The 12,828-nt window shown below is 54.4% G+C and overlaps 1 protein-coding gene across 1 annotated transcript; it reads left to right on the top strand.

Moving 5' to 3' along the window:
- On the top strand, nucleotides 2,859–12,117 carry SLC30A2 (solute carrier family 30 member 2). The gene is made up of 8 exons (XM_018056257.1): nucleotides 2,859–3,983; nucleotides 4,686–4,900; nucleotides 5,851–5,997; nucleotides 6,670–6,823; nucleotides 7,607–7,781; nucleotides 8,516–8,621; nucleotides 9,942–10,076; nucleotides 10,565–12,117. Exons 1-8 carry the CDS (start codon nucleotides 3,934–3,936, stop codon nucleotides 10,708–10,710), a joined length of 1,128 nt encoding a protein of 375 aa, XP_017911746.1. The 5' UTR covers nucleotides 2,859–3,933; the 3' UTR covers nucleotides 10,711–12,117.

Below are 12,828 nucleotides of genomic sequence, written 5' to 3'. Positions count from 1 at the left end.
GAAGAGATCAAGAGGAGATGGAAAGAATACACAGAAGAACTGTGCAAAAAAGACCTTAATGAACCGGATTTCTACGATGGTGTGGTCAGTCATCCAGAGCTAGACATTCTGGATAGCAAAGTCAAGTGGGCCTTAGGAAACTCTGCTCTTAATAAAGCTAGTGTATGCAACAGAATTCCAGGAGAACTATTCAAAATCCTAAAGGATAAGGTCATCAAGGTGTTGCATCCAATATGTCAGCAAATCTGGAAGACCCAGCAGTGGCCTCAGGACTAGAAAAGGTCAAACCTCACCCCAATTCCCAAGAAGGGTAGTACAAAAGAAAGTGCTAGCCATCAGACAATCATACTCATCTCCCATGCTAGTAAGGTCACGCTTAAAATCTTGCATGCTAGGCTTCAGCATTATGCAAACCAACAACTTCCAGATGTCCAAGCTGGCTTTAGAAAAGGAAGAGGAACTAGAGGTCAAATTGCCAACATTCACTGGATCACAGAGAAAGCTAGGGAATACCAGGAAAACATCTACCTCTGTTTCATCAGTTATGCTAAAGCCTTTGACTGTGTGTATCATAATAAACTGTGGAAAGCTGCTCGAGTGATGGGAATACTAGACCATCTTACCTGTTTCCTAAGAAACCTGTATGCAGGTCAAGAAGCAACAGTTAGAATCCTGTATGGAACAACTGATTGGTTCAAGATTGAGAAAGGGGTATGACAGGGCTGTCTTCTGTCACCCTGTTTGTTTAATCTGTACACTGAGCACATTATGAGAAATGCCGGGATGGATGAGTAACAAGCTGGAGTCAAGATAGGCAGGAGAAACATCAACAACCTCAGATACATGCATAATACCACTCTAATGGCAGATATTGAAGAGGAACTAAAGAGCCTCTTGATGAGGGTGAAGGAGAGTGAAAGAGCTGGCTTAAAATTAAATATTAAAAAAAACTAAGATCATGGCACCTGGCCCCATTACTTCATGGGAAATAGAAGAGGAAAAGGTGGAAGTAGTGACAGATTCCCTCTTCTTGGTCTCTGAGATCACTGTGGATGGTGACTAGAGCCATGAAATCAGAAGACGATTGCTTGTTGGCAGGAAAGCTATGACAAACTTAGACTGTGCTGAGAAGCAGAGACATTACTCTGCCGACGAAGGTCTGTATAGTCAAGGCTATGGTCTTCCCAGTGGTCATGTATAGTTGTGAGGGCTGAACGGTTAAGAAGGCAGAGAGCCAAAGAATTGATGCCTTTGAACTGTGGTGTTGGAGAAGGCTCCTGAAAATCCCCTGGACAGCAAGGAGATCAAATCAGTCAATCTTAAGGGAAATCAACCCTGAATATTAGTTGGAAGAACTGAAGCTGAAGCTCCAGTATTTTGGTCATCTGATGTGAACATTGGAAAAGTCCCTGATTCTGGGAAAGATTGAGGGCAGAAGGAGAAGAGGGCATCAGAGGATGATAAGGCTGGATGGCATCACCGATGCAATGGACATGAACTTAGGCAAACTTCGGGAGATGGTGAGGGACAAGGAGGCCTGGTGTGCTGCAGTCCATGGGGTTGCAGAGAGTTGGACATGACTGGGCAACTGAACAACAAGAACATATCATTTAAAAGAACAATAATTTCATGATAGAATTAAACACAGGAGTTTAAAAATGTAGATTCCCAGACCCCCTTCCCAGACCTACAGAATCAGATTCTTTGTGGAATGTTGATGGACTTCCCTGGTGGCTTAGACGGTAAAGCATCTGCCCGCAATGCAGGAGACCCAGGTTCGATCCCTGGGTTGGTAAGATCCCCTGGAGGAAGAAATGGTGACCCACTCCAGTATGCTTGCCTGGAGAATTCTGAGGACAGAGGAGCCTGGTAGAATACAGTCCTTAGGCGTCGCAAAGAGTCAGACACTACTGAGTGACTAACACACACAGGTGTTGACAGAAAAAAAATGCATGAAAGAAAAGGTGTGAGTTCAGTTTTATTTGGTGACTTTACAAAGGAACTGCTCTGAAGAGGTGAGGGAGGAGCCAGAATATATATGAGCTTTTTTTTTTTTTTTTTTTTCGCTGTGAAAAACAAGACCCAAGAATCTGAGGTCATTAGCAAATTTTCATTACATGTGTATTTTAACCACCTGTGCTGTGCTAAGTCGCTTCAGTCGTGTTTGACTCTTTGCAATCCCATGGACTGTAGCCCACCAGACTTCTCTCTCCATGAGATTCTCCAGGCAAGAATACTGGAGTGGGTTGCCATGACCCCTTCCAGGGGCTCTTCCCCACTTAGGGATCAAATCTAAATCTCTTCTCTCTCCTGCATTGGCAGGCGGGTAGTTTACCTCTAGCGCCACCTGGGAAGCCTTCTTTATTGGAATATCTACATTTTTAGAATAAAATTGCTGAGGTGTCTGAACTGCCAGGTCATTTGCATAGGACTTCTGGGGATCTCAGAAGGAGACAGGTACAGAGTACAAATGAAGCGGCTTTTCCATATATCACAGTCTTAACTAATTAGTTAAACTCTTGCAAATCAATTAAAATGAGTACTAGGAAAGTATTAAGGGAAATCTGGCATAAACTTTTTTTTTAATAAAATGAATAAATGTGTCTGGATCCAATTTGTAAATCTTCATATATTGAGAATTTACAATGTACTTTGCATTTGGCTCAGACGGTAAAGTGTCTGTCTACAATGAAGGAGACCAGGGTTCGATCCCAGGGTTGGGAAGATCCCCTGGAGAAGGGAAATGGCAATCTACTTCAGGACTATTGCCTGGAAAGTCCCATGGACAGAGGAGCCTGGTAGGCTACAGTCCACGGGGTCGCAAAGAGTCTGACAAGACTGAGCAACTTCACTTCACTTCACTTTGCCCTCAAGTAAATTATAAGATTAATCTGAGCTGAGCCTGGGGCAGTTTGAAACTTCAACTGGATCGATAAGCTGAGACCTGCACAAAACACACATCCAATCCCAGTGGATCCCGGCAAGAAGAGCTAGCTGGCGTTTCTCGGCCGAAGACCACGCGTGGCTCCTGGGAACTGCCGCGGGGCAGTGGAGAATAGCTGGTGTGCCGGTGGCGGTGTCGGCTCAGTCCAGATGGCGACTGGGGCTGAAGTGCGACCCTGCTCCATGTAGCGGTGGAGATACAGCCGGTCACCCCAGATTTTAATTGGAGCCCAGAAGGGGAGGAACTGGTGCTGCTAGAGCGACGAGGATGGGTCAGTCAGGAAGGCTACTGTCCCAGGCTGAGTGCGGGCACACGCCGCCCCCGGGAGCCCCCTAGCCTGCGCAGAACTTGGGGGGCCTCGGACGCCTGCAGCCGGAAGGTGGAAACCGATCACGGGTTTCCCGAGGAGGAAGACAACGACCCCAGCCTCAGGAGCCCTTTATTCTGAGTCTAGGAGCCACATTCCTGCTCTCAGGCGACTCAAAGCCGATTCCAACAAGCCGGTGTCCCGAGAACTTCCCGGCCGGAGGCAGCCAGCCTCGCGCGGGGGGCAAGTGGGCGCAGTGGAGGCAGAAACAGCAAGCAGCAGCAGGGCTGGGCGGAGGCGGTTAGGCTTTCCGACTTAGGCCAGGTGGGCTCCTCGGGCTCCGGGGCCCGGGTGCTGGGGTCAGCGCCCGGGCCCTTTGCAGCCAGCTACACCCTCCCCCTTCCCTGCGGGCTTTTGCGCACGACGCGCCGCTTCACACGGGGAAGCGGGGACTTGATAAAGCCAGCGGGCGCGGGGCGCAGCTGCCGGCGTCGTGGGGGCAGCAGCGGTAGCGACAGCGGGACGACCCCTCGGCGGCCCCGGCGCGGTCTAGGCGGGAGCGGACTCGAGGCAGGGCGGGCGGCCGGAGCTGCGCGCACGGCGCTGGCGGCCGGTGAGCACTCGCCGCTGGAGAGCCCAGCGCGCGACTCCAGGGAGCACGTGGCAGGGCGCGCGGGGCCGCATGAAAGCGGGCGAGAGGATGCATCTGTTGGACAGCAAGCTTGCAGTTGGGTAAGGAGAACCTGGGGAGGGGCGGGGATTTCAGTGGCCTCAGCCCCATCTTCCCGTCTGCCATACTGGCAGTGGTTGGTTTTGGCGACGGCTCGATCTGGGACCACCCCCCCAACCCCGACAGGAGGGGTCGGGGGGAGGTGGAGGAAAGGGGAAATGGAGGCTGAGCACAGGGACCAGTCCTTCCTCGCCGCAGAGCACAGATCCTGACCCCTGCGGATTCGTGGGGGAGTGCGTGCCTGGAGCTCCGCCCCGGGGCTGGCACTTAGCCGGAGGACCGCCCCGACCTGGGAAGCCCGGTGTCTCCAAGTCCTTGTGAAGGGGCGAGCTGCTGTCTTCCTTTAGCATGAGCTCTGAGACTTCTCCGCGCTCCGCTGGACCGGCCCAGCCCAGCACCGGACCCCCCCCCGCCCCGCCCCCCGGCTAGTTCCCAAGGTCTTTCCCTCCTCGAAGCCCTGGGACGGATGGAGGAGGAGGAAACACACGGAGCCAAGACTCCAGGACTGGTCATTCTCCAGCACCCTCCTGCAAGGAGGGGCTTCTGGTCACTCCTTAGACTCTGTCGAGCTTGGAGTATATCCTTAACTCTTTTCCCAAGCGGGCACAGGGGAATGCGCAGGCCCCGCAGAGAGATAAGACTGGAGTCAGCCCTCTTTCCTCCCATCTCAGCTGAATCTCCCCTCACCCTTCCTCTCTGGACAGGACTTACACAACTCTGTGGCAGGATGGGACCAGCGGCATCCCTGCGTCTTCACCTGGCCTGGCCTTGCAGCCCACTGAGCTGGCTCCCCAGAGCAGCCATTACTGCCATTCCCAGAAGGCTCCTGGCAGTCACGGTGACCCCAAGAAGAGGGCCTGGCGCCAGCTCTGTGTGGCTTCTGCCTTCTGCCTGTTGTTCATGATTGGGGAAGTCATCGGTAAGAACTCTGGGCTAATTCAATGAAATTGGCACATGGGTAGTCTGGATGATCCAAAAGGCTTTTCTCCTGAATGTTCCTGTAGTATTCATACTAACAGCCCCATTTACTGTATGCTTGCCATGCTAACAGTAGGCTTCCCTGCTGGCTCAGAGGGTAAAGGGGCTGCCTGCAGTGCAGGAGGCCAGGGTTCCATCTCTGGGTGGGGAAGATCCCCTGGAGAAGGAAATGGCAACCCACTCCAGTATTCTTGCCTGAGAATCCCATGGACAGAGGAGCCTAGTAGACTACAGTCCATGGGATTGCAAAGAGTCAGACGTGACTGAGCGACTGTCACTCACTCATACCATGCTACACCTCTTACACGCACACTGTCTCGTGCAATCCTCACAACAACCTCGTGCTGTCATGGCTCCTGATAGTCTCATTTTTATGATGAAACTGAGGCATCATAAGGTTAAGTAACTTGTCCGAGATCGCACAAAACTAGTAGGTCAGGAAAGACCTGAATGCTAGAAGAAAACGGCATTTATTGAGTACCTACAATGCTTTCCAAGCCCATTTTTTGTTTTTGTTTTTGTTTTTGGTTGTTTTGGCCCATGGCTTGTGGAATCTTAGTTCCCTGACCAAAGATTGAACCCGAGCTGAGGGTGCCATGAAAGTGGGGAGTCTGAGCCACTGGACCGCAGCGGTATTCCCCTCCAGGCCCAATTTGAACTCAATTTTCACATGCATCCTCTAAGGAGATTTTGCTAATCCCATTTCACAGATGCTAGAAGTCGAGGCTCGGAGAAAGGAAGTCACTTGTTCATGGTTACACAGCTAATGGTGGAGAGGTCTGGAATCCCTTGTCTTTCTCCAGAGCTCATGGTTTCCCTGCTGCACACACACTCTGGGAAACTGGCTCTTTGGGGAGCCGATAAGGATCCTCCCTCCTTTTGGCCCTGCAGGTGGGTACCTGGCACATAGCTTGGCGATCATGACAGACGCAGCCCACCTGCTCACTGACTTTGCCAGCATGCTTATCAGCCTCTTCTCCCTGTGGATGTCTTCCCGGCCAGCCACCAAGACCATGAACTTCGGTTGGCATCGAGCTGGTGAGGGCCCTGGTTGGGATGAGGGTGGAGTTGGGGGAGGGGGTGGGTTAAGATGTAAATTCTTAGGTGAGTGCACTGGGTCCCTGCGTAAAGCCAGGAGGGTGACTTGGGTGGGGGAAGAGGATGTCAACCATGACTTTCGTCCTTTGGGAGCTCCCAGTCTGATGGGGGAGCCCTGGTCCCCTGTCCCCTGGGAGTTCCCACCCTGCAGGAAAGGAGAGTCCACCTTCCTGAGAGTGCAAGCTGTATTTATTTAAGAATAAACAACGTTGGCGTTCACTTTGCACATAACGCCATGGATTGGCTCTAGGGGGGAGGGAGAGGTCAGCAAAGCCTTCTGAAGTTCATCTCTGGGCTGCATTGTCATTCTCTTCTTGCTGGGAGATGGCCCAGCCTCTGTTCCTCAGAGCCTCAGTTTGCCAGCTGAGCAATGGGTGTATATTTAATGAGTCAGCTTCAATTGAAAAGGTTGTCCCAGATACGTCTTGAGCTTCTTCTAGCTCCAACCTTTTCAGATGTACAAGTGGTGGGGTGAGGTGCCAGCCATAGCACCTCCAGCAGAGCCATACCTCCAATGGGACCCAGGCTCAGATTTTGTGGGGAGGGAGAGGGGGCTCCTTAGCCTCAGGGCCCCATGCTAAGATTGGTACTGGGGGCCGGGCTCTTCCTCAGAGATCCTGGGTGCCTTGCTCTCTGTGCTGTCCATCTGGGTCGTGACGGGGGTGCTGGTGTACTTGGCGGCGGAAAGGCTGATTTCTGGAGACTATGAGATCAAGGAGGAGACCATGCTGATCACGTCGGGCTGTGCTGTGGTTGTGAACATCATGTGAGTGTGGCCTGGGGTCCCTGCGAACCCTCCCCCTCCTCACAGGCACACCTGCCGGCCTGCTCTTGTGGGTGGGGGCATGCCCCACACCAGGATGGCTGCAGGATCAGAATCTCCCTCGTGGGCTGAGCTCTGGTGCCTGGAACACCTGGGCCCTGCCTGAGGCCTGGGGCCAGGCCATCAGGAACTGTAAACCTGGGGCGGCATCGGGTCCCCACCCTCGATGTGTCCGTGAATAACCAGAGGCAGGCTTCCTTCCTGTTGCGGGGCAGGGTGAGTCTAGTGCTTACAGGAGCAGGGGTCCCTAGGGACAGAATCTCAAAGCCCTTTTCAATCTGACGTGCCTGAAGCTGGTCTCATTGAGACGTAAATTGTGTAGAGTGGGGGTGTCTATTTTGGGTTCTCTCCCCCTTGCCCAGTGGCCTTGGGCAAGCCAGTTTCCTCTCTGGGCCTCAGCTTCACCCTCTGTGACATGCTGGGGGGATCTCGATCTCCTCTGTAGTGCCCTTCTGCTCTGAGGTTTGGCACTGGGGCAGCTTTGTGCCCAGGTTCAGCCTGGCATTGGATGGAGCTGAGCCCCTCCTCCCGTTGGCAAAACTCTGAACCAAGGCCACGTTCGCTGGGCTCCTTCCGTGGCCAAAAGGGATCATGCTGTCTTGGGTGGGGGTTGGGATTGTGACCCCCGCAGGGAGGTCAGTCCTGATGGGGGCCTCTGCCTGGCTGAATTTGAAGCTTCCATCTGCTCCTTCAGTGAGCGTCTGGACTTTGTCTCCACTCCCATAGAATGGGGTTGATTCTTCACCAGTCTGGCCATGGACACAGCCACAACCCCGAGCACGGCCACAACGCCAGCCAGGAGCAGGGAAGCCCTAGTGTCCGAGCTGCCTTTATTCACGTCATTGGAGACTTTCTGCAGAGCTTGGGCGTTTTGGTGGCAGCCTTTATTTTATACTTCAAGGTTAGAGCTGGGGACAGGGGGAAGTAGGGGAGGGAGTGTAGGTCACCTGGGGGCTTCTTTCTGCACAGGACCCTTTCCAGTTTCTAGCTCCCTCCCAGCTCTGGGCAGAAGGGTGGGAGAGGGAAGAAACCTTTACCCAACACCCACTAAGCATTAGCACTTCTGATGTTGAGAATCCTGAAGGGAGGTGATGGTGTGTTCTGCAGCCCAGAAAGGGTCAGTGACTTGCACAGCATCACTTAGCTGGTAAGCTGTAGAGTCAGATTCAAATCCAGAACTGTAGGCTGCTGAAGCCTGGGCATTGCCCATTACATAGAGGCAGTGGGGTGTAATGGAAAGAGCCCAGTGTTGGGTTTGAAGCCTAGATCACCCCTTGCTCGCTGCATGATGTAAAGGAGTCCCTTGCTCTAATTGAGCCTCTGTTACCCCACCTATAAAGCTGGGATGTTGGGCCAGATGGTGCCTAAGATTGCATTTAGCTCTGTCTGTGGCTTAGCCTCTTGGGCAGGGAGGGGTGGGAAGGCATGGTGTCTTATCCTGAACTGTGGTATGTCCTGCCTGTCCTGGACACAGGATAAAAGGTAGAGAACTGGGGAGGCAGGGTCAGGGTGAGCTCATGCCCACCCCGCAGAAAAAGCCCTTCTCCCTGACTCACTGCTAGGTGGGCGGGGAGAAGGGAGGCTGAGGTGTTGGCTGGTGACCCCCCCAGCTCTGCCTCTCCTTTTTCCTTGTAGCCAGAGTACAAGTTTATAGACCCCATCTGCACCTTCCTGTTCTCCATCCTCGTCCTGGGGACAACCTTGACCATCCTGAGAGACGTGATCCTGGTGCTGATGGAAGGTAATCTGAGCTTGGAGCTCCCTTTTTGCTCTTTATTTTCCAATGCAAAGATAAGTTCGAGTCTGTGTATATGTGGGCTTCCCAGGCGGCTCGGGGGCAAAGCATCTGCCTGCAAATCGAGCAGACACCAGTTTGATCCCTGGGTTGGGAAGTGTCCCCTGGAGGAGAAACTGGCAACCCATTCCAGTATTCCTGCTCGGGAAATCCCACGGACAGAGGAGGCTGGCGGGCTACAGTCAATGGGGTCACAAAGAGTCAGACACGACTGAGCATGCACTGTGTGTGTGTGTGTTGGTTGTGGGGGTACATCACAGCACATGGTGGGGGGGGGCAAGGTCTGGAGAACCTCCTGGGGTCCAGGCTAATCTTGACATTGAGCAGGGTCCTCAGGTGTGGTTGTTCTGGAAATGTCCCCTGGATCGTCCTTTCCATCCCTCTACCCCCAAGGGTGCCTCCTCCCTGCTGGGCTGTGTCCTCCCTGCCAAGTCTGGGGGCTTCCAGGTGTGTCTTTAGCACCTGGCCCTCCTGCCCTTCCTCATATGCTTCCTGAGTCTCCACTTGCCTTCCCTTTTGGAGTGAGGATTATGCTTCTCATTGCACAGTGCTGGGGGGTGCAGATTGAGGATGAGAAAAAGACAGTCGGAGTTGGACAAGAAACACTGCTGAATCCACTCCAGCTCAGGCCTTCTTTCCTGAGGCGCTCCTGCTTCGGGAAGACGTGGCAGGGCTTTGAGGGGTGCTTAGTGGTAGCGAATGGTCTGCCCAAGTTACCACACCTACTTACCTGGCTTTCTGGTGCCCAGGGTCTGGGGCCATACGTCTCTGTGGTTGGAATCAGTCTGGATCCTGGTTTGGGGTCAGCCTGAGCGTTCAGCTGCAGTTCAGAGCATTTTCTCCAAGAATGTGACAGACCCAGATAAAAATGATGACAAGGATGCCCCATGGGGGTGCAGGGAGCCCCGGGTTGCCTTCTTTATCTTAAAAAAATTTTTATATCAAACATATACTCGGGGAAGAGGCACTGTTCTAGGCACTAATAGGGTGATAAACCAAATAGTTGTCCTGCTCACATACAGAGTTTCCATCTGAGACAGGGAGATAGCAAGAAACTAACAAATAAGGTCATTTCTGACAGTGTCAAGTGTGAAGAGGAAAATACAGCAGGGTGACATGATACAGCAGGGGGCTCATTTCGGGGGGGCAGGGGCGACCTCAGCTCTGCTGGCCACAGAGGTCTGCGTGAGGTGCTGTGTGAGGAGCAGGAAGCAGCGTGGGTGGGAGGCAGCCCTGTCCTTCAGCCCCTGTCCCTGTCGTCCTCAGGGACCCCCAAGGGCGTGGACTTCACAGCCGTGCGGAATCTGCTGCTGTCCGTGGAGGGCGTGGAAGCCTTGCACAGCCTGCACATCTGGGCGCTGACCGTGGCCCAGCCTATCCTGTCTGTCCACATCGCCATCGGTGAGTGGTGAGAGCACTCGTGCAAGAGAGGCAGCCGGGGACCCCGGGGCCATCCCTACCCGACCTGCCCAGATGACGCCGGGTGCTCACGGTGCCGGCGCTTTGGATCTGACCCCATGCTGAGTACTGGGCATCTGTTATTTATTTGATCATCAAGGTCCCATTTATAGATGAAGAAACCATAGCGGTGGGAGGTGGTAAAGGCACTCGCCCAGGCTTTTACAGCTAGTAAGTGGCAGAGGAAAGACTCCGAGTCTTTAAGCCAGAGCTTTTCCGGCCCTTTCAGGGTTGTGTGCCAGGTGTGGGAACCAGACGGTTGCCTGGTACGGGAGTGAGTCTGGGGGTTTCTTGATGTTCATGGCCCCCTATTTTGTTCTGCTGGGGCTAGGACTTGAGACTTGCCTCCTACTCGCTCCTAAGGGCCCAAGAGTGAGTAATTGGTTCTCTGGTGCCTCCCCTCTCCCACCACGTGTCTTCTCGGCCCCCAGCTGAGAATGCAGATGCCCAGGCTGTGCTGAAGGCAGCCAGTGACCGCCTGCAGGGGATGTTCCACTTCCACACCACGACCATCCAGATCGAGGACTACTCTGAGGACATGAAGGACTGTCAGTCATGCCGGGGCCCCTCGGACTGACCACTCGACCAGGCATCAACAGGGCAGGGACAGGCCTGCCGATGGCTGGACTGAGTGTCCCCCGCCGACCCCCAGGCTCAGCCAGGTCTTTGCCTGCCCTGGCTGGGTTATGAACCAGGTCCTCCTCCTGACCGCTGCTCCATGTTCAGTGACGAGGGGCCTTGTCCAGAAACGGGCTCCTCCCTTGCCTCCCTCATCTGACTACTGCCAGCCCCAGGAGGGGAACCCGGCAGGTATGGAGCTGGTGTGACCGCGCTCCTCCAGCTCCCGGCGGGGCAGAGTTCGGGCCTAGTCCTCAGCTAATGCCACCCAACTACCAGCCTCTGGAAAGGCAGTGAGGCACGGAGAGAGGTGACAGGGGAGACTGGCCTCATTGTCTCCTCACCTGCCTGCCTAACTCCCCATTTTTGGTCTGTCTGGCCTCTGCCTTATGCATCTGCGAAGCAGCTCTGTGAAGCAGCTCTGCGAACCGAGTCCCCTTCCTATGCCTCCGACAATACGCTTTAAGGAGGCCATAGGCCCCAGAAATCAGGATCCAGGGGGCACCTGAGGCTGATCTGTGCCTGAATCATTTCACTTTGATTTCATTTCATGTTTCCTTTTCCTGGAGGGAGGGGGCTTCTGACTAGGTAAGGACCTGCTGGGTTCCTCTTTCCTTATCCCACCCTCACCCAAGAAGCTGTGACAATGCAAAGGTGCCCTGGCATGAGAGGTGGAGGTGGGTGGAGCCCCAGAGCTCCCCGGCCACCCCTCTTGCTCTGATCGTGTCCTGGGGTCAAGGAGCCTGACATCAGATATGGTTGGGCCGGCTCTGTTGCCAGCATGTCCTGGCCTGCTCAGAACTTGGGGATGGACGACAAAGCAGGCACAACCCAAACAGGAGCCCCCGGCTTCCTGAATTAGAAGGTGGTTCATGCTTCCGCGATGAAGTGGAGGGACGTGTCCCCAGTCTGTGTTGCAGAGGAGGCGCGCTCCCAGGCGGCAGGCGGCCCTGATCTAGTGGTCTGTCTTGCCCTCAGGCGGGTCAGGGCCTGTCTCATCTGTGGACTGAGAACGTGGACACCCACCTCACAGGGTTGTTGTGAGGCTTGGAGCCAAAGTGGGCTGAGCACATGGTGGTTGTGGAAGAGTGGCTCCTTTTCTCATCATTCTGGAAGGATGGCCAGAGGAGCCAGGTGCGCTCCCAGCCTCCTGGGGCAGCATTGGGTTTGTCTTGACCCTGTCCTGACCTATGGTGGGAGCAGGAGGGGCTGGTCACTCTCACCTTCCCCTCTGAGCCTCTCTCTTCCCATCAGTGAAATGACCTCTTTGTGCCTTTTCAGCACTCCCATCCAGGGTTGCCTGTGATCTCATTCTATCTGCAGGTTCTTCAGCCCCTTAAAATCGGGGGGAAGTTGTGTTGGCTTGGATATGTGTGTGTGAGACAGAGAGACTTCTGGTTGATGGAGCTCCATTCCACCCCAGTCTTCCTCCCCCGAGCCATCACAGGCCACAAGAGCCCAGATTGCTGTGCTATATGCCAAGTCTGCACACCCCTCTCAAGAGACAGCCATTGCTGTCCTCCCTTTTTGCAGATGAGAAAACTGAGGCTCAGAGAGGTTGAGTCACTGGCTCAAAGTCACACAGCCGGTGTGAGGCAGGTCTGGGATTTCTGCCTCGTTCCCCTAGGCCTCCCCCTACAGCAGGGGCTGGGGACCTGCTCTGGGCTGCATGTTGGTACAGTATGAGCCTTTTGGCCTGGCAGCCCACAGGTGAGGCCTTGCCAAGGCAGTTCAGCATTCTGGGTGCAGCAGCTAGGAGTGCAGAGGGAAAAGGTGCCTCTTTCCCCATCTGGGCCTGGCACTTGGAGTCCTCCCCACCCCGGGAAGACTGCCTGGGCCGCAGCTGTGTACTTCCTCACCCACTGTCCTTGACTCAGGGCCAGACTGTCTCCCCTCCCCTTTAACTCCCAGTGCCCCCTCCACCTCAAGAATCTAGCAGCCCATGGCTCCCCAGAGAGAGAGCCTTCTCGGCACCCCACACTGTAAGCAGCTCCAGGGATGACCTGAGTCATCCAGGGGCCAGAGGTCAAACTGGAGGATGGAGGTGGGAGGCCTTGGAGTGGCCTTGGGGACAGCA

This window comes from Capra hircus, chromosome 2, assembly GCF_001704415.2.
Source record: "Capra hircus breed San Clemente chromosome 2, ASM170441v1, whole genome shotgun sequence".
NCBI lineage: Eukaryota > Metazoa > Chordata > Mammalia > Artiodactyla > Bovidae > Capra > Capra hircus.
The sequence above is the reverse complement of the archived record's forward strand: the minus strand, read 5'-3'. Positions and strand labels throughout refer to the sequence as shown.

Coding starts and splice junctions, on each gene's coding strand:
- SLC30A2 (XM_018056257.1), top strand. CDS start 3,934: ATGAAAGCGGGCGAGAGGATGCATCTGTTGGACAGCAAGCTTGCAGTT. Junction 4,901..5,850: donor CATGATTGGGGAAGTCATCG/GTAAGAACTCTG, acceptor TTGGCCCTGCAG/GTGGGTACCTGGCACATAGC. Junction 7,782..8,515: donor CCTTTATTTTATACTTCAAG/GTTAGAGCTGGG, acceptor TTTTCCTTGTAG/CCAGAGTACAAGTTTATAGA.